General features: G+C 37.6%; 1 protein-coding gene across 2 annotated transcripts; it reads left to right on the top strand.

Moving 5' to 3' along the window:
* Window positions 1-27,846, top strand: hpcal4 (hippocalcin like 4). Of its 2 annotated transcripts, XM_062990725.1 has the most exons (4): window positions 1-93; window positions 23,853-24,027; window positions 24,176-24,391; window positions 27,295-27,846. In XM_062990725.1, exons 2-4 carry the CDS (start codon window positions 23,866-23,868, stop codon window positions 27,490-27,492), a joined length of 576 nt encoding a protein of 191 aa, XP_062846795.1. In that variant the 5' UTR covers window positions 1-93; window positions 23,853-23,865; the 3' UTR covers window positions 27,493-27,846. The 2 variants fall into 2 exon arrangements, with proteins under 2 accessions (XP_062846795.1, XP_062846796.1); XM_062990726.1 differs by lacking the exon at window positions 1-93 and having other exon boundaries at window positions 23,835-24,027.
* Window positions 27,847-27,853: the final 7 nt, after the last annotated feature.

The following is a 27,853-nucleotide window of genomic DNA, read 5'->3' as shown; positions in this document are numbered from 1 at the left end:
TCAGCAGTGAGCTCCGGTGTATTTCTGCTTTATCTGATTTATACAGCTACACATACACACCAGACACCGCGACACCTCACCAATTACATCTGGGTGAGTTCTTTTAAACTGCTTATTTATTATGTGCATGTATTATAAGGTGCATTTTATGTTATGATCATGTTGTAGTAAATATCAGTCAAATACACACACTAGAATAGAAGCAGATCAAATACACTGTGCATCTCGTTTTTCCTTCTGATATAATACAGATGTTTTTTCTCAGTTTGTCATCTGTTGAAAACAATAGAGAGGTAGGACCGATGCAATATCTACAACATGGGTTGACATGAGCTTTTACATCACTAGCCAAATTACATCTTTGGTTGATTTTTTTAGTAACACATCATTTACATAAAACAAACCTCAAAATGACATTGTCCTGTACAAATTCAGCTAATAAACAGAAATGTGCATAAATGTGCAGTAGTTTGTTCCATGTAGAGGATGTGCAACCTTTTTCACTTAGAAATACAAACAAAAAATGACGAAAACTCAAAAAGGTGTGCATTCAAATAGATTTACTATTTAATAAAAAGCGTGAAAAAATTATAAGCCTAATTGAGTCATATGCAATCAAGGACCTTTAGATGTTGAAATGGGATCAGAGACCTTTGCTATTATGACATGTTGCAGAGCCATGTGATGGCATAACTATGTTTTGTGTCAAGTTCATTGTTTTTCTTAAGCCTAATTTTGTAAACACCCACATTTATCAAAAAAAGGGGACATTTTGCAAAATGCAGTAAAAGCAAGATTCTGTAATTTGTTAATTCTTTTTTACAATGTTTGTACTCACCTCCATTGTATTTTGCAACACACTAAGAAAAGTTGGGACAGAGGCATGTTTACAACTGTTTACATCATCTTTAGTATCAATTACACTTTTTAATCATTTTGGAATTAAGGATACTAATGGTTGAAGTTTTGAAAGTGAAATTTTGCTCCTTCTTGATTGCTACAAGACTTAAGTCTTCAACAGTCTGTGGTTCAATCAAAGACGGATCTGGACTGTAGGCAGAATAGGCCTGGGATTGTCTTGCTGGAATAACTGTGGCCTTATGACAGCAAATGTCTTTTTGTCTTTGGCACAGAGAACTTGATGTCCATTTTTCCCAAAAATAAATTGAAGTGTGGACTTATCTGAACACAGCACACATTTCCACTGTCTTGTGCTCTGTCTGAGATGAGCTTGGGCCCAGATAAGTGCTGTGTTAAGTGACAACAGTTTTCCACAGTACATTTGTGCCCATGTTACTGTATTTATTAGAGGAGCATGATGGTTTCTTATGGAATGCCAACCGAAGGCTTGAAGGTTATGCACATACAGTAGTGGCTCCTAGCCTTTGCCCTCCACGACTCTCCCTGAATGAGATTTCTCCAAATTTCCTGATTTTTTCCACAATATTATGTATAGTAGAGGGTGAAACACATACATAATTTGCTATTTTAAATTGATAAATGTGTTACAATATTCTTTAAAAACCTTATTGGTGTAAAAGCATTATTAATAGTTTGTTATGATGATAATGTTTTGCTGCATTTCATTTTTAAATTCTCAGGTACTACAAATTCCCAACTATATATGCAGATAATATAAACTATAGAAATCTACTGTGTAGTTATTTAGCCATATACAATCATAAATAAAATAGGTAATATGATATTTTGTCTAAAACCTTTTAAACATGTCAAATTTTAAAATCATTAAAACCAGGCACTCAGGTGGTGCAGCTGTAAAACATGCTAGCACATCAGAGCTGACATTTCAAACTTGTCAGTTTGAAACTCAGCTCTGCCATCTGGCTACACAAACAACTTGGCTGTTGTTCAAGGGGGGTGCCGGAGGGGGATTCCTCATAACTAATGCAATTACGACCTCTGCTGGCTGATTGATGGCGCCTGCACTAAGACACTAAGACGATAATATGAATATGAATGTATATGAATGTGATCAGGGTGGCTTTCCATGCACAAAGCTGATCTACATATAAACTCACCTTGTGCAAGTGAAAAGATGCAGTCTGCAACTGCACATGTGTCGTAGGGGGCGTGTGTTAGTCTAGGTTTTCCTCAGTCAGGGTGGAGATTAACATCAATAGAAAGGAAGCGTAATGCAATTGGGTAATTGGATACGACTAGGTTGTTCATAAATTGTACTTATTTTTTTTAAATACTATGTAGCATGTGGTTTGGCTGTGTCAGTCATTATTACAATGTAATGGACAATGTAGACAATTTTTTATAATCATTATAGTGACTATAATCATTTTTTTTTTTCCTTAGTGGGATGTTTTATTTTTTTATATTCATACCAGTATGAAGGTTATAAAACGAATATTAATTGCAGATACACAGAACATAACAAATTCATTGTAATATTTTTAAATAATTTGTCATTGACCCAAATACTATCTAGTGGCAGTTCAACACTGGCAATTCTATTGTTTATTCAGACTTCCTGAGCATACACTGATCAGCCATAACATTAAAACCACCTTTTGGTTTCTACACACACTGTCCATTTTATCAGCTCAACTTGCCATATAGAAGCACTTTGTAGTTCTACAATTACTGACTGTAGTCTATCTGTTTCTCTACATACTTTTTAACTGGTATGAGTGGACAGGCAGCAGCGCTGCTGGAGTTTTTAAATACCGTGTCCACTCACTGTCCACTCTATTAGACACTCCTACCTAGTTGGTGCACCTTGTAGATGTAAAGTCAGAGACGATCGCTCATCTATTGCTGCTGTTTGAGTTGGTCATCTTCTAGACCTTCATTAGTGGTCACATGACGCTGCCCATGGAGCACTGTTGGCTGGATATTTTTGGTTGGTGGACTATTCTCAGTCCAACAGTTACAGTGAGGTGTTTAAAAACTCCATCAGCGCTGCTGTGTCTTATCCACTTATACCAGCACAACACACACTAACACACCACAACCATGTTATTGTCACTGCAGTGCTGAAAAGAGAAATAGATGGACTACAGTCAGTAATTGTAGAACTACAAAGTGCTTCTATATGGTAAGTGAAGCTGATAAAATGGACAGTGTGTGTAGAAACAAGGAGGTGGTCATGATGTTATGCCTGATCTGTGTATTTGCTCACATTGTTATGTAGGTTGTTTTTTGACAAAATGAATGAATCATAAAATTAAATAGTTTAAAAAAGCATGATGCACTGAGTGTCTTCTTGTTCAGCAGTGTCTGTTTGCAGGTGTATATAGTGTGTGTGTATGTGGGTGTGTGTTTGTGTGTACATGTCCTTGTATGTGTTTTCATTAGCAACACAGGAGAATGTGCACTTCTGTACACAGTACTATTTTTAATCACTCACTGTAGAGGTGGTCCCTGCTGATAAAATAGTCTCTTATGTTCTTGGGTGAGAAAACTCTGTTGGCAAATGTGGGTCTGGATGTGATCAAACTGAGCATGTCTGTGATTGGCTATTCAGTCCCCCTGTATGGTGAGATCATCACATCTCTCATCCACCTCTTATCAAATGGGCTGATAATAGATGGACTCATCACTGTGTCACTTTTATCTAAGAGGTTATATAAAGGCTTGGCCAGAAATAGAGGGATATTGAATACATTAATAACTGCCTGGTGAAAATGAAGAAAAGGGCTTATTTTTCTGACCACAATGAGAACGACTAAAGCTAAATAGCTTCAGGTGCTAATAGTGATGTGCACCAATACTCTTAACTCCAGCTTTTGTTAATTTTCTGATTGAAAATAGGTTATTATCTCCTTTACGTGGAACAAACTTAAATATCACATTTTCTATAAATCTTAGTGCACAGTTTCTATTTATGTTCTAATCTTTTATGTTAAATTGAGCTAATAAACAATACAGTACACCCTTGATTCACGAATTTAATTGGTTCCGAAGGGCTGTTCTTAAGTCAAAATGTTTGTTAGTTAAACCTATTTTTCCCATAAGAAATAATGTAAATAGAATTCATCCGTGCCAGACCTCCCAAACCACTTAAATTGTCTTTTTTTGTTATAAATACAAGTATATTTTCCCTTAAATCTTAATTTATAGAATAGACATTCTGTAATAAACAATAATAAACACCAATACACAGTAGTACTTCACTATACATAAAAAACACCACATTTCCTGTGCTGTACCATAATACGTGTGCTGTACCATACACCATAATACATTTCCTTCTTTTTTTTTTTTTATAAAATATATCTACCAGAAACAACAATAACTCTCATATTTCTCTATTATTTCCTTTTTTATTTCAATAGCGTTGTATTTTGTAGGTTTTTGATTTCCTTCTTCTCTCTCACTTGCTGTCCCTCTGTCAGTGACAGCTACTGGCAGGAGTAATTATACAACACCAAATAGTAATACTGTATATTTAAGTTTTAACCCCACACTACATTAATAATACACGTACAGCACAGACACTTTAGCAGCAAAGAATGGGTTTCACTGTTTACATATTAACCTCATTTGGACAACAATGAACCATATACATCAGCCACATACACCCACCCCTTCGTTTTACCAGCCAGATGTAAATTCCTACAGAAAGGTGCACCAGAGTTCAAATAGAAAGCATATGCACCAGTGTACGTTTAATCAAACCAAAGCTGACAAGTATAAATACACCCTTAGTATCATAAGCAGCAACTAGATGTTCAGTTCATTATTAAATGGCACCATTGGTAATTCATCAGTTTGCTACTTTTTAAGCAATAGTAAAGCAAATATTCTCTCAAGGTTTACTATGAGAACCAGGATGCCACTAGCATGTCATTAAAAGGATAAATGTGTTGTTTCTGCATTGTGACAGCAAACAATGAAAAAATCTCATCTAATTAGTTTCCGTTAAGCTCAATATGCTGTAAATAGAAGCAGAGCTAAAAGCCACCCACTGAAAATACCACCCGGATTGTTGCTCAGACACAGCAAGCATGTCAGTGGAAAGCCATGCCAACACTGAATGCGGCATGGCAAAGAGAATCCGATTTCTGTGTATTAGTTCTGTCATTTTTCATTTTCCAGATTCTGTCAGAGGCATGTAATGTAACGTTAGGTTGTGCACAAAGAACAGTGTGCCTGGGATGTCCAAACATAACCTGGGGCACACTGAGATGACTCCAGCTGCTAAATGTGTTTGACAATATCTTGCTCATTATAAAACGTGTCTTATATTCACATTTAAAACAGGCAGTGGTGCAAAGAAAGGGATAAAGGTCTCTGGTTTCTATTAGATCAAAAGAACAAAACAATTTAAACATGCACCAACAGAGGACAAGAAAACAAAGTGTACGCTGTTGATTCTATTCACACATGCCCTTGTTCTTCATGTATTGAGTTTCCTGGCTACCTACATCTTTTAGAGTTCAGTCATTTTGAAACTGCAATCCATCTCAATGAGAACCAACACATTTAGGCAATCAATCAACTGGCACTGTGTGCTCAACCCAGCGAGCTAGGACACCTGGCACTGCCTGCCTGCTTTTGTCTGGGATAAAACAGAGTACTGACAGTAGCCATGTGTTTTCACAGTCGTGTGTAAAGGTGCAACTGGCTAAGTGTACACTAGTGGGAAGTATCTTAAACCTTACAGAAAATACACTGACATGTCAGTGCTGCTAAGAAGGTTGGTAAGTTAAAGTATTATTTTACATAACATTTAAGCACTTACCACCAAAAACTTATCTCAGTTTACTCAGCACAACTGTAATCAATTAAACTTTGCTTACTGCACTGTATCTAATCCATAATACTGTGACGTTGATGAGGAAGAATGCTGCTCTTTTAAACTGCAGGAGGCAGCACTCTTCATTCAGAAGAGAAAAAACTTTGCAAATCTAGGCTCTATCAAGTTTCATTTTCTCAGTCATAATTTTTTACACCAAAATGTATTATAGTTATGATAAATGTAGTCTCTGTATAGGTAATTTCCTGCTTTTGAAATCTAAGAGAAACCCAGACTGCCTGAAAGAAACCCTCTGGGACACAGCAAAAATATACAAAAATTGAAATTCAGAATCTGTCCAAAATAGGGTTAGACACTTAATAGTGATGAACATGTTAAGTAAGTACTTTAACAGATAAAGAACTGTAAATATATTGTCCTGTAACACCAACATGAATTTAAATGTGAATGTTAAAGAATGTTAATGTTACTTGACAAAGGTGAGACTTAACATTTCTTATTTACATGCCCCCTTTTAGGAAAATTGCAAAAGTACTAAGATTACAATTCTTTTTCTAAGCAACTTCACTGTTTTTTGTAAATTTAAATTTAGAATTTGATGCCCAACACACTTAAACAATGTTGGCACAAAGGCATTCCAATCAAGCACACACACACTGAATCTAAGCTTCAAGTGCCTTGCATTTGTAGCATGTTCAGAATGAGGCCTGGTATTGTCTTGCTATAATAACCATGGACCTTTCCTCAAAAGATGTGATGGCAGCATATGTCTATCTAAAATCCCAATATACACCATGTCAGTGATACCTTCACACATATGCAAGTCTCCCAAGCAGTGGGCGCTGATGCACCCACATATTATGACAGCACCTTTTGCTGATAACAGTCTGGATGGTCTTTTGCTCAGAGACCTTGGTTCAAAGACCCTGACACTGGTTTTCCTGAAACCTGGAAGCATGTCTTTCACTTTGCATAAAATATATTCACGTTGTATTTCTTGATGCAATGGTGGACTGTGTTAAATGACAATGTTAAATGACAATGTTTTCTGAAGTACTCTTGACTCCATGTGGCTATGTGAATATAGTTATCACTGTAGCATGAAGGTTTCTCATGCAATGCTGCCTGAGGACTCAAAGGTCATGCACATTCAATAGTGGTTTTCAGCCTTTACCTACATGTATAGAGATATTTTCATATTCTCTTATTTTTTCCACAATATTATATATGATAGATGGTGAAATATTGTCTTTAGAAATGTTCTTTTTGAACTAATTGAACTCACAATTCTCTCACAAAGTGATGAGCCATCTTTGCTTGCAAAAACTGAGCCTTTGGTGGATCGTCCCTTGCAACCATGATACCCTCATCTGTTACTAATTCATCTGTTTATTGTGTAAATACACTGTGTAAACTGAGTGTGTTTTAGGCCTCTAAATTTCTTTATATGTACAAAATAAAATCAAGTTGGTCAACCAATATATTAAAAGTCATTTATTTGTCATTTTCAGTTAAATAAAGGCTCTGTAAAGGGTACAGATTCTTGTTTTTATTGCATTTTACAAATGTCCCAACTTTTCCTGAAATGGGGTTTGTAATTTCACCCATATTTTTTGTATAATGTTTGCCACCATTGTTCAAATTCAATTAAAAAAAAATCTATTTTATAAAACAAAGTATATATCTTCAATTTTGTGGAAAGAGTGTGGAAGAGGCACATTTCTGTTTTAGTATGAGCATGCCTCTGTGCACAAATCAAGGTTTATAAACACATGGTTTTGCAGGTTTGCTGTGAAGGAACTCCAGTGGCCTGCACAGAGCCCTGACCTTAACCACACTAAATTCCTTTTGAATGAACTGGAACATCTATAAAAGGTTCATTTAACATTGGCCTAATAAACACTTAATTAATTACCAACTTAAAAACTTTGTCATTATGGCACATATTATAGGTTTAGGGGTTTCTAGAATGAAAAAAAAAAAAATGAACACTAGATACAAAGCAGGAACACCCTGGACTAACTAAACCATCAAGGGGTTTGGACACCCCCAGCCCCCCTCCACCAAACTTAGCCAATCATGTCTGTGTAAACTCTTGAAATGTCTGTGCCCCTGAGATTCAAACCTGGTGGTAGACTAGTGTATTAGACCACTGTGCCACCTGAGTGCCACTACAGTAGACCCTTGAGTTACAAACAGTTTACCATACGAACATTTTGGGTTACGAACCGAAATTCACGAAACACTTGACATCACAAACAAGTTGACTCCGGCCGTCTCTCTCTCTATATATCTCTATATATACATATATATATATATATATATATATATATACAGTATATATATATATATATATATATACTGTAGACTCAATTGTGTAAACATTTTATTTCTTTTACCTACATATGTTTATGTTTAAGGTTAAATACATTTAAATGCATCATGGCACATATTGCATCACCATTTTGAGGAAACCTCTCTCATCTGTTAACACTGTGATGCTAACACTACCGGCTAACTCGTGAGCTTAATCTGCACAGCGCTCAGGCGGTATAGGCGGTATACCGAATGTACTGTAATACCGCCCAGCACTAATTAAAGTATTTTCAAATGCAGTGCAATGTTTTCTTAATTTGTAGTTACCTGAATACCAAACCTAATTACATTATTCCATGCCCCTGAGTCTTAACTCATTGCCAAAAGGGAATTTAGGCATCAGGTGCAACCCACCTGTTCACTATGTTGTTATGAACTGGTCAACCACCCCTATTATGCTGTGCAAGACCTGATATTAGTAAATGTATGTACATTATTAAGCACAAGCTGGGAACATACGTCATAAGTCATCATTGCTATATTTTTAAATATAGTGTTAAGTGGGTGGATGTTTACTGGCAGCTACATTCATAATACCTTTATTCCTCCATCATATACCATATGTAGTTTTCCTCATTCAGTCCTAGGGCATCACATGATGCTTTAGTGCTAGTTGTCACCCTTGGGGACAGGACTGTTGTGATGCAAAGGTGTCTACTGCATTATTATTTTGCCTGGGTGTCTTCCATGTTAAGATGCCAAGCAATAAGACATGGAAACAGACATACATTTTGAAAGAAAAAGACACACACACTCACAAAAAAAAAAAAATATATTATTGTAATTAATAATGCAGACTGTAGACTTTTTTTTATTATTATCCTGCTACTATTATAAATGTGTCATTATAAACATGTGCTGTTATACATATGTGTAAATGCAGCACCTATTTTATCTTAATCTAGGGGATTGAAAAATTAATCATCATTAATTAATCATGGTTTGAAATCACATCATTATTTTTTTTTTTACTGGCCCTACACTGCAGGCCTGAAATGCAGGAATGGATGTATATTAACAAGTGAAGTGAAGCTGATCAGACAAAACATGAAATATCTTGTGTATGTAATAAAAGTCAAAGTAAATGTAAGAAACACTGCATGTTTTCTTTTTAATTTGCATTTTCCATACTGTCCAAACCTTTTCTGATTCAGGGTTGTAAACCTAGACAACAGCATAGGCTACTGGTCACTATAATACCTACTAGGGTGGTTTACACTTAAGTTTATAGAGCTAATAGGCAAGTTTGTACCTGAAATTTCATGCTGACTCACACAGTTATTCATCTTGTTTACATAGGCTGGGTGCTTGGTGCCCGCAGTGGTCTTGCTGTTTTGCCTTGGCTAAAAACTTTTTATTGACTTTTGGCCAGTACAAGCATGGCTTTGTGTAACTTTTGTTTGGTTTAATTAAGGGGTAAATGCAGCACAAAATGTGTAATGGACTTGTATCAGCAGTTTATCATTCGTTCACAACTTCATTAGGGCTGCTTTTATAGCATTAGTAAGCAAAATTATGTGCACCCCACTTTTGGTTTTATGTGTTTTGCCTACAACAATTAGAAAATATAAAAAATAGAAAATATATATTATAAAATCTATTTATTTTTAAATTGCAATGGTTTGGGGAGGATGCTGTTCTTTTTCAGAATTACTTTGTCCCGGGTGCCCAGGTGGTGCAGCGGGATATTCCACTAGCACACCAACGCCGAGATTCTAAACTCCTCAGTTTGAAACTGAGGTCGGCTGGGCTGGCACAATTGGCAGTTCCTACAGCAGATACTTAATGGCCACCATATCTGCAGGGTGGGGGCCGGACTTTGTGTGGGGTGGGATCTTCATACGCTGTGTAAGGACCCTGATTGGTGGAAGAGACGCCTGTGCAGAATGCAGGGGCGAAACTGTTCACGTGTCAGAAGAGGCATGTACAGCGACGTGCTCTCCTTGGATGCAATCGGGTATCCCTCAGCAGCGAAAGACAAATTGACTGTGCTAAATTGGGAGGTAAATGGGGAGAAAATGCATAAAAAAAAAAAATAATTACTTTAAAAGGAACTGTGCAGTTCCACAAATAAAATCTTGTAATAAGTCTTTTTGCAAATGAAGGTCTAGCTTTTTGAATGGGATGTTCAACAAGTTCATTCTCAGGTGTCCACATACATTTGGCACAAAATGTAGATGTGAAGTAAACCTACACTTCTGATCTGGCATCTTCATAGATAGGTTCTTGTGTTTTTGTTGCAATGCGTCATTAAATGTCTTACTACAGATACAGTACTGGCTTAAAGCTTCAAATTTAAAATGATGCAGTGGGAACTGGGGCGTGCCAACACAGCCAGGAATTGTTGTGTATGTGTTATGTCTTTATGTATTACACCAGAATACATATGGTCAGAATGTACTGACAGAACCGAGAAAACATTATCTGTCAAACTGATGTGAATGAGTACTATTTCTAACTCGACTTTAAACCATCAGTTAGTGTTTGTATTGTGTGTTTTTAATATTAGAAGTTATCCTCAGCCTCTGGCCTACACAGAAAAGTTTGCAGCAATTACAAGCCATTATTGATATAGCAAATATAATAGTTCATTCATTCCCCTTAAATTAATTCATTTATAATTAAAGAAACCTTTTTCTGTGGTCTTTGTTTTCACTGTACAGCAAACAAAAGCTCTTCCAGTGGATGATGATGATGTCTGACAGTCATCGATCTGCCCCAATGCCTTTAGATAAGCATGATTGACCTTTAACACTAAAAGCTGCATTATTTATGCCCTCTATTGGTTATGCCTTATATGCCAGTAGAGAATTTTATGACACACTGAAACTAAACTACTTTTTTTAGAGAAAGTTACAAAACAACTTATATGGTATATTCATGTTACATTTACAGTATGTTATACTGTGAGTAACATAGTATGTGGTGATTGCAATTTTTACTGCTGTTATTATTTATTCCTGTTTTCTGTTTTTTACTAGAATAAGTAAAGAATTTGAACATAGAGAGGTTGAAATATATCTTATACCAGCCATTGTACAGTATATGTAATTTGAATTGTCATTTTTGTGTAAAGTCTAAAAATATGTTTTCACTTTTTTGTCATGGATGATTAAATGTAGATTAACAGACTAATTAGCAGTTATATCCACTCAAAGTCAAAATCACAAAACAAAGTTTGCAAAAAAGGGATTTACTGAATTTACTGGATTTTTCAAATTTACAAACTGGCCAGAGGATCAGTTTGTCAACAAATGCATGAGAAAATGATTGAAATGTTTTAAAACAATGAACCTCAAAGTAAGGTTGGAAGGGATTTGCATATTTCTCCCTCTACAGTGCATAATATCATTAAATCATTCAAGAAATCAGGAGGAATTTCAGTGCATAAAGGGCAAGGGCGCAAGCTTAAGCTGAACTCCCATGATCTTCTATCCCTCAGACGGCACTGCATCAAGAACCACCACTCAATAATAGCTGATATAACCACATGGGCAAACCTTTGTCAAGCACTACAATATTGAGTTACATGCAAATATGCCACTTAAAACTTTACTGTACGAAAAAGAAGCTTAACCATGTCCAGAAGCGGCGTCGACTTCTCTGGGCTCAAAGGCATCTAGGATGGACCATCACACAGTGGAAACCTGTATTGTGGTCAGATGAATCAGCAAGTCTTTTTTGGAATTCCATCTATTTTATATCATTATATTCTGTACCATTGTGACCTTGTGTTGGATTTTTGTTACACTCTGATGACTCCAAATCTAATCACATCTAAGACTGACTTTTGCTTGGCTAAAAGAGTATAGTGTGCAGTCTCATAGCTATGCAGTCTCACCATTGTGCTGCCTACACTGAATATATTTTTTTACTTTAAAACTGACTCGTGTTTGTGTTATATCTATTTTTATTTAACAGTGTTCCATGCCTATATCCAGATAACTTCATACATTATTTGTCCAAGTCATCAGTTTTGTTGTACATTCTTTTTGAATGTTACTTTATCCAAAGCATTTGTTTAATTATCCTGAGTGACTGCTTTATCCTGATTTGGGTAAAAGTGGAACAGGGTGTCAATCCATCAGAGGGCAACACACACACACACACACACACACACACACGCACATACACGCAACACAATAAAGGAGAAGTTGGGACAAAGGCAGCACAAGACAGAAATCATACAAGTAATTGTTCTGGAAGGTTCTATTAGCAGTTTAACTGGTAAAAGGATAGGTTATAAAAGAAGCATCCTCCAAAACTTAGACAAGCGAGGATAGGTCGTGTTTCATCACTTTGTGCCAAACTTTGTGAGAGAATTGTCAGTCAGTGCCAAAGAATTTAAGTCATCTACAGTTTGTAATATCATGAAAATGTTTAGGGAGTCACAGAAAATCTTGGTGTGTAAAAAGGCCACGGGTGGAAACTACTGCTCATTGTGTGTAACTTTCAAGTCCCCCAGCGATATTGTTTGAGAAACTGCCATGCTACTGTCATGGATATAGCTACATGGGCCACATGGGCCTGGGCATACTTTGGAAAATTACTGTCATTGAACACTAGGGCTGGGTATCGCCACCAATTTCCTGGATCGATTCGATTCCGATTCACCAGGTCCCGATTCGATTCGATTTTCGATTTTCGATTCGATTTTCGATCCAATTTCGATTCGACACATTTAGGCATATTTGAGTTACATTAACAGGTTTTGTTTACATATGTACAGATGTTCAGAGAACGAATGTGATAATTGTACAAAGAACACTCATTATTAAAAATATTTGTGTATTTTGTTTACATAAATAATTAATCCAAAACAGAAAACAGTAACATTCAACAGCCAGGGGTATGTTTACATTACATTTACAATGTTGTAGCATGTCAGACAAATGAAATAATAATAAAAAATGAATGTTACTGTTTTCTTCCATTTGTCTGACATGCTACAACATTGTAAATGTAATGTAAACATACACCTGGCTGTTGTACAGCTTATGCCAAGTTTACACTACACGACACTCTGATTAACACGTGGTCACTGTAATGTTCACACTACACGACTGATCGGCGATGGGGAGTTTTACACTACACCATCCATCACCAGGGAGAATCACAGGCGAGCTTCTCTGGTCTCCAAAACTACGTTTTGTCACGAAAACACACGTGAGAAGTGATGAAAGGTTTAATGATACCACGTCCAAACATGCACATCAACAAGTAGCGAGCAATCAAAGTTTGTGCGCTGATGAAATAAATGAATCTGAGTGGATTTGGCAACACGAGCAGCATGGATCGTTCTGTAGTGAGTTGGAGGTTAATAAATATTTTGTTTTGTAGAGAACGATCTCGCGTGTGCTGATGTTTTCTGATAGAAACTATATTGCGCTCCACCACCTGTTTCCAACCTCTCCCCTGTGTTTCCCCTCGCTGTTTCTCACATTGATTGAGAGCCGAGTTTTGATCGCAGAGCGAACACCGAGTTCCTCCCGAATCCAGAGCCGAGCGAAAATCAGTGCAAAAAGTTGTGTAGTGGTCATAACTTGAGCTTCTGCCATGCTAAACTGATGTGCAGGTCAGATCTCGTTGCATGAAAAAACAGTGGCTGGTCACGCGAAATTAAAGGGGGTAACAATAGTAATAGATTTCCGTGTGCACCGTAAAAAGGGGCGTATTTAAAAAATCGATCTCGCATTTATATGAATCGATATCGGATCGTTCAAATAAAGATCGATTAAAATCGAAAAATCGATTTTATAAACCCACCCCTATTGAACACAGTCCACCACTACAACAACCAACTGTTTTATGCAAAGAGGAAACAAAATATTAATTTTGCAGAAATGCTGGCAGGTTCTCTGGGCCCAAAGCATCCCAGATAGACTGAAAAACAGTGGAAATGTGTTCTGTGAACAGACAAACCATGTGTCATTTAGGACAAATGGACATAAGATTTTACATGCCAAAGATGAAAGAGACCATTCAGACTGTTACCAATTAAAAGTTCAAAAAGCAACATCTGTGATGGCATCAGGTTGATTGAGTGCATGGGTGATCTGCAGATATGTAAAAGGTACCACTGTTGAGGAGGCTTATAGACATGATGATGCCTTTTTTCCAGGAACTTCATGTCAGTTTCAGCAGAACAATGCCAGGCCTCATTCTGCACAAGTTGCAACAGCGTGGCTTTGTAGACATAGAGTGTGTGTGCTTGACTGGCCTGCCTGCAGTCCAGATTTGTCTCCTACTAAAAATGAATGGTGCATCAGACAAGGACGAGTGCGGACTGTTGAGCAGCTCAAGCCTTGAATAAAACTGCAACAATTAGTATCCTCAATTCTCAAAATACCCATGCCCTTGTCTTAGCTTTTTTGAGTGTGTTGCAGATCAATAAATGTGACTATTTGTAACAATTAGGATTATTAAGTTTCAAGTGAATTAACCAACTACAGATTTCAGTGTTTGTTGTATTTTTGTAAAGTGTCCCAGCTTTTCTGGAATGTGGCTTACCAGTTGTGGCTCTTGCCTACAAGTAGCAAGTCTATAAGTTTGTCCTTGATGAGCTGCCTGTTTGAGCCTTCATGCCAAGCTTTCATTTTTAATGATGACTAGTCATTTTCTATATTGCTCTTAATAATTTTTATTACAGCCTGCAAAAGGTTATGCTTCAGATGGAAGTCTATAACAGCCTAAGATTGAGTCATATTTTATTTTTGTCACATACAGTGAGCAGATGTCATAACAGTCCTAACAAAAATGATTCCTTTTCTGTTTCTTTTTCAACATATTTTTATGTGTCTCTGTGATGTGTGATTTATGAGTCTTCTGTCTCTTTTGTTTGGTGCAGTAAAATTAATCCAGTGCAGTGCCATAGAGTCCTGAGTTCCTATCTCATTCAGCAGCTCTGACGTGGCAGGAATGTCAAAGGCCATAGTCTGTTTATCTTTACGTAATAGAATGAGAGATAGAGAAAGAAAGAGTTATGCTTTAAGTTAAGCTACAATTGATGTAAAAAAAATTTTTTTATTTCATTTTCATCAACCGCCTCATCCTGGTCAGTGCCGTGGTGGGCCTGGGTACTTAGGGAACACTGGCCACAAGGCAGGAATACCCTAGACTGCATCCCACACCAGACTGCATCCATCATCCCACCCCCAGACGTAGCCAGTCATGTCTGTATAGTCGCCCGACTGGCTGACAACACCACTGAGATTTGAACCCGGAACTTAGTGGTAATAGACCCCTTCTCATATCCCGTGTATGCAAACTTCATACTTTGGTTCTGTAAAATGTACACTATTTCAAATATGGTTTTAAACAACAGCTGTTTTTATTTAAAAATATATTGATACAGTATTTTTATTAGGGGGAGTTCAGTAGATTTATTGTTTAGAAGACCCAGGCATAACATTATGACCACTGACAGGTGAAGTGAATAACACTGATTATCTCTTCATCACGGCACCTGTTAGTGGGTGGGATATATTAGGCTGCAAGTGAACATCCTCAAAGTTGATGTGTTAGATGGAAAAATTGGCAAACGTAAGGATTTGAGAGAGTTTGACAAGGCTAGGCAAATTGTGATGGCTAGACGACTGGGTCAGAGCATCTCCAAAACTGCAGCTCTTGTGGGATGTTCCCGGTCTGCAGTGGTCAGTATCTATCAAAAGTGGTCCAAAGGTCCCGGCGAGTCGGCGACAGGGTCATGGGTGGCCAAGGCTCATTGATGCACATGGCGAACGAAGGCTGGCCCGTCCAACAGACGAGCTACTGTAGCTCAAACTGCTGAAGAAGTTAATGCTGGTTCTGATAAAAAGGTGTCAAAATACACAGTGCATCACAGTTGCAGGGCTGTTTTGGCAGCAAAAGGGGGACCAACACAATATTAGGAAGGTGGTCATAATGTTATGCCTCATTGATGTATCTATTTTATCTCACTGATCATACTGCTTTTTAGCGCTGGTGCCAGGACGATGATTAGATCGGTGAACTAGTAATCCCTTTAGAAGCAAGCCCACATTTTCATTGATTCAACATCTAAACTATCAACGCATTACAGTATTTGAAAAAAACCCCATTGCTTTTCAAATCTTTGACAAATTTGTACACTAAAAAATTTAAGTGGTTTTAATGCTTTACAAATTCACTGTATGTCAGTCTACTAGCAATGACTGGCTCAAGCCCCACCATTGCCAGGTTGCCACTAGGGCTGGGCGATTTTGCAAAAAAAAAAAAAAATCTTTATTTTAAAATTATTACCGATTCTCGATTACGATTTCGATTTTTTTGCTTGTTCTTGTATAATGCAATTGAAAAAAGACTCAAATTTCTTTTTTTCTTTTTTACATTTTAATTTAAAAGACTTCAGAAGTGCAAAAATTGTAACAGCACCACCTTTAATTATCCTTTTAAGGAACTCAAACTTTATAACAATAACTGTATAACAATAATTAACAATAATTAAAACAAAATAGAAATCTTAATTAGCTATATCCTTTATAAGAATAACTCACAAACAACTCACTTTAAATAATGTGCAGCAGAACATCCTTACATTAAGAAAAGTGCACAACCATATAAGTTCTTTACAGGTTTCTTAAAAGGAACACAAGTCTGTTTACTGTTTCCACCATATAAGTGAGTCTGTATCAGTATCTACACTAGGGTACATCAAGTAATCACTCAGCTCAACTTTGATTTTGTCCTCTTGTGATTGGGGGGTGGATGGAGGTCTTAAAATCTGCTTCTAACTATATAGACTACAATTCCCATGCTCCCACGGACTGTCACGTGACTATCACATGTCCCCGGTCAGCCAATCCTGATATTGCTCATCGGCTCCGGAGTTTTGATTCATTTCAGCTGTGTTCGATTCAGTGAATCTTAATTAAACTCTTCTGTTCGTGTGTCTCGTTTTGCCAATCGTGTTTGCGCTCCTTATTACTGAATCTAACCGTTACCGTGTATGACACTTGTTGTCTTCCGTTTACTGTTTTAGTTTTCACTGGTTTTTGCCTTTTTTATATTAAACTTTCCTTGATTTATATTCCGCGAGCGTCTGGTCAGTTTCTGCCTTGTGACATGTTAGTATTTTAATTAAAATATGAAGTATGTAAACAATCGCGATTGTCACATTTCTAACATCGGGTGAAAACTTTCATTCAAATTAACCGAATTAATCGTGAAAATCGCCCAGCCCTAGTTGCCACTGTTGGGTTTTTGGGTGGCTCTTCTAAAAAAGCACATCATAGCCTTTTCTTGGATACCACAGACCTCCAGGACAGTTGGATCTTTAATCCAGTCCCAACTCCTGATAACCATCAATTTACAAAATGAAAGCGCCTATTTATTTTGCATTTGCATTGTATTACATTGAATGCATTTCCTTTCCCAAATGCACGCCTAATCCCACTGTGCCTACCATAATCTTACTAACAAAACAGGCTGCACATATTGATAAATAGCCCCATCAGCTCCTGTAGCAAACTAATACGTCAGCGACTTAAAGGCTGAAAACACTGAAATGAATAGATGTTCCATTATTAGTCACATTTTCAAGCAAAATTATGCAGTTAATCTGATTTCCATGTTCAGTCTTGTTTTGTTTGTTATTCATATATTCATTTATTCATTCATTTGTAGAGCTCCGCAGTGCTCCCTTAGTGCAGCAGCGCTGACAGAAACCTGGTTTTCTCTTGACACTAATAACGACAGTTTATTAAAGCCATTTTGGAGTCAAACCTTAGCTTACACCATCCATGGAAAAGCAAGAGGTCTATTGTAAATCCAAAAATGATGTGTTTATTTTGGACTATTTATGATGTACTTTACATATTTTATTCTGCTCTGTTGTTTGTTATTTTTGTTACTGGCGTGTGATTGCATGATGAAAAAGTACCTCTGGCACAATTCAAATGCCATTTAATAGCATTCACGGCAATCATAGCAATTTTGTCTTAAACATAAATGCCAATGATCAGGTTTCACTTCTAGCCTTTGAAAAGAGTGTATTTTCTTATTCTGAACATTCAGAATCTTTCATCACTGTTTAACACTATACTACAAGAATATTTTTTACACTTTTTAGTTGTATTTTGCAGATGCCTTTATCCAAAGCAACTTAAATATGAGCTTAGCTGGTGAGGGTAGGGTTGGGTACTATAACCATTCTGTATTTCTTGTATATACACGGGGGTTCAATATTCTGAGACCAATAATGAACATACCTTTATAAAGCACTATTTTAAATTTAATTTAAAAAAATTCAGACCAGGCCACGATGGCCCCAGGATGCACTATGGGAAGAAGGCAAGCCGGCGGAGGCAGTGTAATACTTTGGGCAATGTTCTGCTAGGAAACCTTGGGTTCTGCCATCCATGTGCATGTTGCTTTGACACGTACCATCTACCTAAGCATTGTTGCAGACCATGTACACACTTTTATGGAAACGGTATTCCCTAATGGCTGTGGCCTCTTTCAGCAGGATAATGCACCCTGCCACAAAGCAAAAATGCTTCAGGAATGGTTTGAGGAGCACAACAATGAGTTTGAGGTGTTGACTTGGAATTCAATTAAGCATCTGTGGGATGTGCTGGACAAACAAGTCTGATCCATGGAGGCCCCACCTCACAACTTACAGTGGGGCCAAAAAGTATTTAGTCAGCCACTGATTGTGCAAGTTCTCCTACTTAGAAAGATGAGAGAGGTCTGTAATTTTCATCATAGGTACACTTCAACTATGAGAGACAAAATGAGAAAAAAAAATCCAGGAAATCACATTGTAGGATTTTTAAAGAATTTATTTGTAAATTATGGTGGAAAATAAGTATTTGGTCAATTTTGTAACATAACCTTTGTTGGCAATGACAGAGGTCAAACGTTTCCTGTAAGTCTTCACCAGGTTTGCACACACTGTAGCTGGTATTTTGGCCCATTCCTCCATGCAGATCTCCTCTAGAGCAGTGATGTTTTGGGGCTGTCGCTGGGCAACACGGATTTTCAACTCCCTCCACAAATTTTCTATGGGGTTGAGGTCTGGAGACTGGCTAGGCCACTCCAGGACCTTAAAATGCTTTTTACGGAGCCACTCCTTCGTTGCCCGAGCGGTGTGTTTGGGATCATTGTTATGCTGGAAGACCCAGCCACATTCCATCTTCAATGCTCTCACTGATGGAAGGAGGTTTTGGCTTAAAATCTCACGATACATGGCCCCGTTCATTCTTCCCTTAACACGGATCAGTCGTCCTGTCCCCTTTGCAGAAAAATAGCCCCAAAGCATGATGTTTCCACCCCCATGCTTCACAGTAGGTATGGTGTTCTTGGGATGCAACTCAGCATTCTTCTTCCTCCAAACACGACGAGTTGAGTTTTTACCAAAAAGTTCCATTTTGGTTTCATCTGACCACATGATATTCTCCCAATCCTCTTCTGGATCATCCATATGCTCTCTGGCAAACTTCAGACGGGCCTGGACATGTACTGGCTTAAGCAGGGGCCTGGCACTGCAGGATTTGAGTCCCTCTCGGCGTGTTACTGATGGTAGCCTTTGTTACTTTGGTCCCAGCTCTCTGCAGGTCATTCATCAGGTCCCTCCGTGTAGTTCTGGGATTTTTGCTCACCGTTCTCATGTTCATTTTGACCCCACGGGATGAGATCTTGCGTGGGACCCCAGATAGAGGGAGATTATCAATGGTCTTGTATGTCTTCCATTTTCTTACAATTGCTCCCACAGTTGATTTATTCACACCAACCTGCTTGCCTATTGTAGATTCACTCTTCCCAGCCTGGTGCAGGTCTACAATTTTCTTCCTGGTGTCCTTCGACAGCTCTTTGGTCTTGGCCATGGTTGAGTTTAGAGTCTGACTGTTTGAGGTTGTGGACAGGTGTCTTTTATACAGATATCGAGGTCAAACAGGTGCCATTAATACAGGTAACGAGTGGAGGACAGAAGAGCTTCTTAAAGAATAAGTTACAGGTCTGTGAGAGCCAGAAATCTTGCTTGTTTGTGGGTGACCAAATACTTATTTTCCACCATTATTTACAAATAATTTTTTTTTTTCTCATTTTGTCTCTCATAGTTGAAGTGTACCTATGATGAAAATTACGGACCTCTCTCATCTTTCTAAGTAGGAGAACTTGCACAATCAGTGGCTGACTAAATACTTTTTGGCCCCACTGTACAGGAGTTAAAGGATCTGCTGCTAACATCTTGGTGCCAGATACCACAGCACACCTTCAGGGGTCTAGTGGAGTACACACATGCATACACACATATGTAATGTATGTATTTAGATTATTCCAGTTTTACTTAGCTATTGTCCCATTGTTTTGGAACGTGTGTAAATTCAATATAGTTCATGAGGTAGAGCTTTAAATATTTTATTCTGTGCAAGTTTTAATTACATACCTGTGAAGACAAGTTTACAAATCACTCGAATTTTCTTATTTTTTGTATAGTTGTTACATAAGAAGTTTTAGATTCTAATACAAAATGTTATATAAATGAACTGAAATGAACTTCCATTTATTAAAGATTAAATGTTATGAATTACCTGTATCAACTATCTACAAAATGATTCCTCTATAATCTTAATAAATAGTCTCTGTGACTGTGTGGCGACTGATCACAACAGACCCATAGGTTTGGTCTTGTTTCAGTGGCTGGTGTCAGTATTTTAATAGCTCTTTTTTCTTATCTCTTACATAATTTCTTATGATTGTGGCACAGTTTGTTGCCTTTAACTGCTGTAAATGTTATATTTAAGTGGAGTTTAGATTCAACAGGGATCAAGCCAGGGTGTGTGTGGTTTAAGTTTACTATAAATTCAAATAGTTTATTGGTTGATTTATAAGCTGATGGGACAATTATTTTTTTATGCAGAGCCAGTTGGTGTTGTATAATAAGATCTGGTACAAATAATTTTGACAAAATAAATCAGGAAGGAGGCAAATATTTACATAAATTGGTGCTACTGTAAAAAACTGCAATTTCCCTCTGGGATCAATAAAGTGTTCTGATTCTGATTCTGATTGATACAAAGTTGGTAAACCCAAGACATTTAACTAAGGACCCAATTATATGAATTTTCTTAGTGTTTCTCATATATCAGTGCATAGTGCAGGTGGAACAGAGGAAGAAAGTATCTGAGGAGGTGAAAGTTATAAAATAATACTTTGCTGTAAACAAATGCATATCCCTGTTTAGAGTCAGAGCATTGTTGCTGACTTGTCAATGAGTTCAGTCAGTGAGTTTCAGACCTCAATCCTGGAATACATAGTGCTACATACATAGTACAACAAGACAGTCCTGGGTTTCATTCCCAGGGGAAGCAGTCTGGGGCTTTCTGTGTGGGTTTCCTTCAGAAGCTCCTGGTTTCCTGCCCCAGTCCAAACACATGTAAGTGAGGTGAATTGGAGATACAAATTGTCTGTGACTGTGTTTGACATTGAACTTGAAGTGATGAATCACATGTAACATGTAACTACCTGTCCTGTCATTAATGTAGCCAAAGTGCAAAACTTGACATTAATATCCTAATAAATAAAAAATTAAATCATTAGATGTTCTTGTGTAAGGTCAGCAAATAAGAGTTATTTGCAGATGAAAAGAAATCGCCAGAGCTCTACAAATTCCAAAAAAAGGTCAAAGAGAGAGGGAGGGCAACCGAGCGAGAGAAGGTGAGAGGGGGAAGGGGAGATGAATGTGTACCTCTGATTAGTCATCTTCATCATCACACCTAAATAGCCTCTTGTCATGTGTAAAGAAATATGCCGTTGGCAACTGGGATCCAGCAGCTTGGGTGAAAGAGCATTGGTGCATTTAGCCATTACAGTTTCTCATCAAGTATTTAGTCTCCTTAAATATTTCATCAACTTTAATAAGCTTAGGGTCTGGGTAATAACTCATTACAACAGAACCCTATTTTTTATGTGTTCCATTTTTAAAGTTCTGAGAAACGTTGCCAAATATATCTCTGGCTTTTACTCAGGCAAATATGCCATGTTTGAAGGCATGATATATTACCCTCATTCCCAGGATCCGGTCTGGTTTTCCTCTGGTGCAGAAGCTGGTACTCTTTTTTTTCCCAGGGAATTCAGCCAGTGTTGTACAGCATTTTCAAGCAATTGTATTAGCAGTAAATTGGGGGATGGGGGAAGGGTAAAGTGTGTCTATTATCAGACTATCAAGAAAGATCTGAAGAAGCTAGATAATACCTGTTGTAGGTGCTGTTCATAAGAAAATGTGGTTTTATCACATTGTTTTATTCATTTTCTTTTATTGTGTTACCTCCGATTCTTAATAATAAGACCATTACATTTTGGTAATTTAATGTAGTCAGTCCAATTTTTTTACGAGGTGAGAGGAAACTGGAGTACTCAGATAAAAAAATTGACATGGCCACAAAAGGAGAATCTAAAAGACATTGACTAGTGTAGATTGTATCCGGTTCCCCGGGATCTTGGAGCTGTAGAGCATCCAAACTACCTGTTGTGCCACTGTACTACCCACAATTAGTAGCATTTATGTAGTAGAAATTAAAGTTGATAATCAGAACCTTTTGATGGCATGAGACCACCTGAAATAAAGTATATCTGTGCTTCATTTTCATTTAAAGCCTATAGACATATAATAATGCAAAATAGTAAATAAACAGCATTTATGTTATCAGTTGCCTTAGTTGCCTTCTGCATGTTTAGAATGTTTTGGTTTACTTTTGGCCCTGATTATAAAATAACCCATGTGAGGCATACTCAGAAAAAACATGAGAAGGATAAAGTGATGGATAAAGCGAAATGCATGGTCACCAGTGGGTGGCTGCTCTTGATTTATCAACCAGCCAACACAATTTTAACATAAGCAGATCTCCAAGAGCCGGTACCTCATGCAATTACGATGCAATTACGACCTCTGCTGGCTGGCACAGAGTCGAGGAATAATGCCTTGATCAGGGTGTGGCTCTCCATACACAAAAGCTGATCCGCTTATAAACTTGACTCGTGCAGGTGAAAAGATGCAGTCAGCTACTGCGCACGTATAGGAGGGGGCGTGTGTTAGTCACGGCTCTCCTCAACCAGGAGTGGAGATCAACATCAGTAGAGAGGAAGCATAATGCAATCAGGTAATTGGATACGACTAGATTGGGAGGAAAATTGGGGGGGAAAAAGTAAATTGTGTTTCTGAATGCTTTGTAACTATCATGGTACTTGGTACTACTAGAAATGTGACACATTTATTAAAGAAAACAAAGCAAACAAACAAAACCTTGTGCCGTAAGTGAGCTTTGTATGTGTACATAGTAGGGGGTGGTATTTTGGATAAATGACATTTTTTGAATAGTCATTTTCTGTTCTATCCTCAAAGGTCAGTATCAGTATAAAAGATGTTTTTATACAGGGTGGCACAGTGGGTAGCATTGTCACCTCGCAGCAAGAATGGCCTGGGTTAAATTCCCCACGGCCGGGTGGCCAGGGTCCTTTTGTGTGCCTGTGTGGGTTTCTTCCAGGTGCTCCGGTTTCTTCCCAGAAGTCCAAAGACATGCAGTCAGGTCAGTTGGACCTGTCATGGTTGTTTCCTGCCTTTTGCCACTGCAACTCTGACTGGGATAAAGCGGTGTTCAAACAAACAATAAATGAATAATGAATGAATGATTAACCACTGTTTCATAGTAACCTTGGTTCGGTTCTCTGTGTTTTTTAATGCTGTTTAATGCTGTTTTTACAGTATGCCTCTGCTTTTTGTGCACAGAGAGGTTATAAAGATGGGAAAACATAACAGCAAGCTTGCTCCAGAAGTTCTGGATGACCTGACCAAGAGCACAGAGTTTAACGAGGCAGAGCTAAAGCAGTGGTATAAGGGCTTCCTGAAGGACTGTCCTTCTGGCATACTTAACCTGGAGGAGTTCCAGCAGCTATACGTCAAGGTCAGGAAAAAGCTATTGAAGCATTGTAGAATTTAATTTACTACACGTGAAAGTAATAAACTTCGCTAAGAGTCTAGTGAAATGCAGAGATGCTGACTCAGCTGATATGTCAAAAATAACTAATGCTGGTGATTTTGTCGTGTTATAGTTCTTCCCATACGGTGATGCCTCCAAATTTGCTCAGCATGCCTTCCGCACCTTTGACAAGAACGGCGATGGCACAATTGACTTCAGGGAGTTTATCTGTGCCCTGTCTATCACCTCAAGGGGAAGCTTTGAGCAGAAACTTAACTGGGCCTTCAATATGTATGACCTAGATGGAGATGGCAAGATTACACGCGTGGAGATGCTTGAAATTATAGAGGTAAGATTTTTTATTACACAGTTTAAAAAGTAAATAAAAATGTGTAATTGTCAATAGTTAATCTATTCATTCATGAGAATGAACAATGTTTAGACAAATGTGAGGTAAACTGTAAGATATACTGTCTGTTTGCTTATAATTAAGGTACACCATACTTATTTGAGGGGTGGAAATATATAAGGCTGTGGGAGCCATTCTAAAAGGTGGAAATCAGATGGCGCTAAATCCAAACTACAGTAGACCCTTGACTTACGAATTTAATTGGTTCCGAAGGGCTGTTCTTAAGTCAAAATATTCGTTAGGTAAACCTATTTTTCCCATAAGAAATAATGTAAATGGAATTAATCTGTGCCAGACCTCCCAAACCCCCCTTACCTAACCTTTCTATTGTCTTAAATGGTCTTTTTTGTATATTTTCCCTTAAATCTTAAATTATAGAATAGACATTCCTGTAATAAACAATAATAAACAACAATACACAGTAGTACTGTACATAAAATACACATCACATTTCAGTACAGTACGTGTGCTTTACTATACACCATAATAAATTTCCTTCTTTTTTTATAAAATTTATCTACCAGAAACAACAATAACACATATTTATCTATTATTTCCTTCTTTATTTCAATAGTGTTGTATTTTGTAGGTGTAATTGCACGAAAGAAAGAATACTTTACTCAGCGACTTCCTTCTTCTCTCTCACTTACTGTCCCCTCTGTCTGATACACAGTGACATCTACTGGCAGGAGTAATTATACAACAACAAATGTAATAGATTCATTTTCTCAGCTCTACGCTTCCTCCGCAACTTCTTTGAGGCCATTTTAATTTTGAATTTTACAAAATATAAAGAAAACACCAAAAAAAAAACACCAACCTCTGTCCACTCACTGTATATATATACAGTTGTGCTCAAAAGTTTACATACCCTGGCAGAATTTGTGATTGTTTGGCCATTTCTCTGAGAATATGAATGATAATACAAAAAATATATATTTTATTCATGGTTAGTGGTTGGGTGAAGACATTTATTATCAAACAATAGTGTTTGCCCTTTTTAAATCATAATGACAACAGAAACTACCCAAATGACCCTGATCAAAAGTTTACATACCCTAGTTCTTAATACCCTGTATTGCCTCCTTTATCATCAATGACAGCTTGAAGTCTTTTGTGGTAGTTGTGGATGAGGCCCTTAATTTTCTCAGATGGTAAAGCTGCACATTCTTCTTGGCAAAATGCCTCCATTTCCTGTAAATTCTTGGGCCGTCTTGCATGAACTGCACAGTTGAGATCTCCCCAAAGTTGCTCCATGATATTGAGGTCAGGGGACTGAGATGGCCACTCCAGAACCTTCACTTTTTTCTGCTGTAGCCAATGACAGGTCAACTTGGCCTTGTGTTTTGAATCATTGTCATGTAGGAGCATCCAAGTGCGTCCCATGCGCAGCTTCCGGGCTGATGAGTGCAAGTTTTCCTCCAATATTTTCTGATAAAATACTGCATTCATCTTGCCATCAATTTTGACCAAGTTCCCTGTGCCTGTGTAGCTCACACATCCCCAAAACATCAGCGATCCACCTCCGTGTTTCACAGTAGGGATGGTGCACTTTTCATCATAGGCTTTGTTGACTCCTCTCCAAATGTAGCAATTATGGTTGTGGCCAAAAAGTTCAATAACTGTTCCAGAAATGTTGAGGTTTGTGTCTGTGCTGTTTAGCATATTGTAAGCGGGCTGCTTTGTGGCATTGGTGTAGTAACGACTTTCTTCTGGCAACTCGAACATGCAGCCCATTTTTCTTCATGTGCCTCCTTATTTTGCATCTACACCACTTTTTTTCAGAGAGTCCTGTATGTCAGCTGACATTATTTGTGGGTTTTTCTTTCCATCCCGAACAATTTTCCTGGCAGTTTTGGCTGAAATTTTTGTTGGTCTACCTGACCTTGGCTTGGTTTCAACAGAATCCCTCATTTTCCACCTTCTTAATTAGAGTTTGAACACTGCTGATTGGCATTCTCAATTCCTTGGATATCTTTTTATATCCTTTTCCTGTTTTATAAAGTTCAACTATAGTTCTCCTGCGGATCCTTTGATAATTATTTTGCTTTCCTCAAGCTTGTAATCCAACAACATCAGTGGCAGCACTGGATGAAACATGCAGGGGTCTGTCAGGAGCCCATAAACTCTTTTTATACACACACACGAATTACAAGCAAACAGATCACAGGTGAGGATTGGTACCTTTAGTAGCCATTTAAACCTGTGTGTGTCAATTTGTGTGTATGTTATCATGCCAAAACTATGTAAACTTTTGATCAGGGTCATTTGGGTAGTTTCTGTTGTCATTATGATTTAAAAAGGGCAAACACTATTGTTTGATAATAAATGTCTTCACCCAACCACTAACCATGAATAAAATAATTTATTTTGTATTATCATTCATATTCTCAGAGAAATGGCCAAAAAAATCACAAATTCTGCCAGGGTATGTAAACTTATGAGCACAACTGTATATAGAGAGAGACGGTCGGAGTTATCTTGTTCGTGACGTCACTTGTTTCGCGAAATATAATGAAATCCATTCTTCCATCTACCTGTGCAATGTTTCTGTGTCACTGAGAGCCCAAAACACAATATAGTCATCCATATGCTTAGGTGTTTTTCATCTATTCTAAACATTTCTCTGGTTATTTTGGCCAAAGTTTACAGCACTATTTACTAAAATACTGATGCCTAATCTTGATGTTGCATACTTCAGACATAAATTTTCATGATAAGGTCACAGATTAAGGTCATAGGTTTTAATTACCAATACTAGTTTTAAGTATTAATGTAAAACTTCTTATTATCTGACCTCCAGATAATTACTTCTTCTTTATTTACATTGGCATGGCTTCTAGGCAATCTATAAGATGGTTGGTACAGTGATTATGATGCGCATGAATGAAGACGGCTTGACACCTCAGCAGCGCGTGGACAAGATCTTCAGCAAGATGGACAAAGACCACAATGATGAGATCACGCTGGAGGAGTTTAAAGAGGCAGCCAAGAGTGACCCTTCCATTGTTCTTCTACTGCAGTGTGACATGCAAAAATAAAGCAAAAAGGAGATGTGTGGGGGGTGTAGCTATGTATTGGGAAAGGTGAGGTGTTAAAATATGTACAGACTATTAGATAGTAGGTTATTAAAAGTAGATGTGTTTCAAGATGTAAATATAGTAAAACTATTAGGTTGTGAGAGTTTAAAGCTTTTAGGTCTAAGACAAAAAGGTGGAGGAACAGAACAGGGCAGGATCAGAGGAGAGTGATGAAGGTCATTATCCCTCCACTATTCAGACAGTCATATCATGTTATTGTTGCTTTCAGTCCAAAGCCCAAAAATATTAAATTAGTACTGTAGATTTTTCTAATCTAATATTTATTTAAGTAAACTGTAACATATGTGTGATTACCCAAACA

This window comes from Trichomycterus rosablanca, chromosome 2 (genome assembly GCF_030014385.1).
Source record: "Trichomycterus rosablanca isolate fTriRos1 chromosome 2, fTriRos1.hap1, whole genome shotgun sequence".
NCBI lineage: Eukaryota > Metazoa > Chordata > Actinopteri > Siluriformes > Trichomycteridae > Trichomycterus > Trichomycterus rosablanca.
The sequence above is the reverse complement of the archived record's forward strand: the minus strand, read 5'-3'. Positions and strand labels throughout refer to the sequence as shown.

What these genes read in the sequence shown, in the direction of transcription:
- hpcal4 (XM_062990725.1), top strand. Translation starts at nt 23,866, where the DNA reads ATGGGAAAACATAACAGCAAGCTTGCTCCAGAAGTTCTGGATGACCTG. An exon ending in TCCAGCAGCTATACGTCAAG is followed by an intron (nt 24,028 to 24,175) that starts GTCAGGAAAAAG and finishes GTCGTGTTATAG; the next exon opens with TTCTTCCCATACGGTGATGC. An exon ending in AGATGCTTGAAATTATAGAG is followed by an intron (nt 24,392 to 27,294) that starts GTAAGATTTTTT and finishes CATGGCTTCTAG; the next exon opens with GCAATCTATAAGATGGTTGG.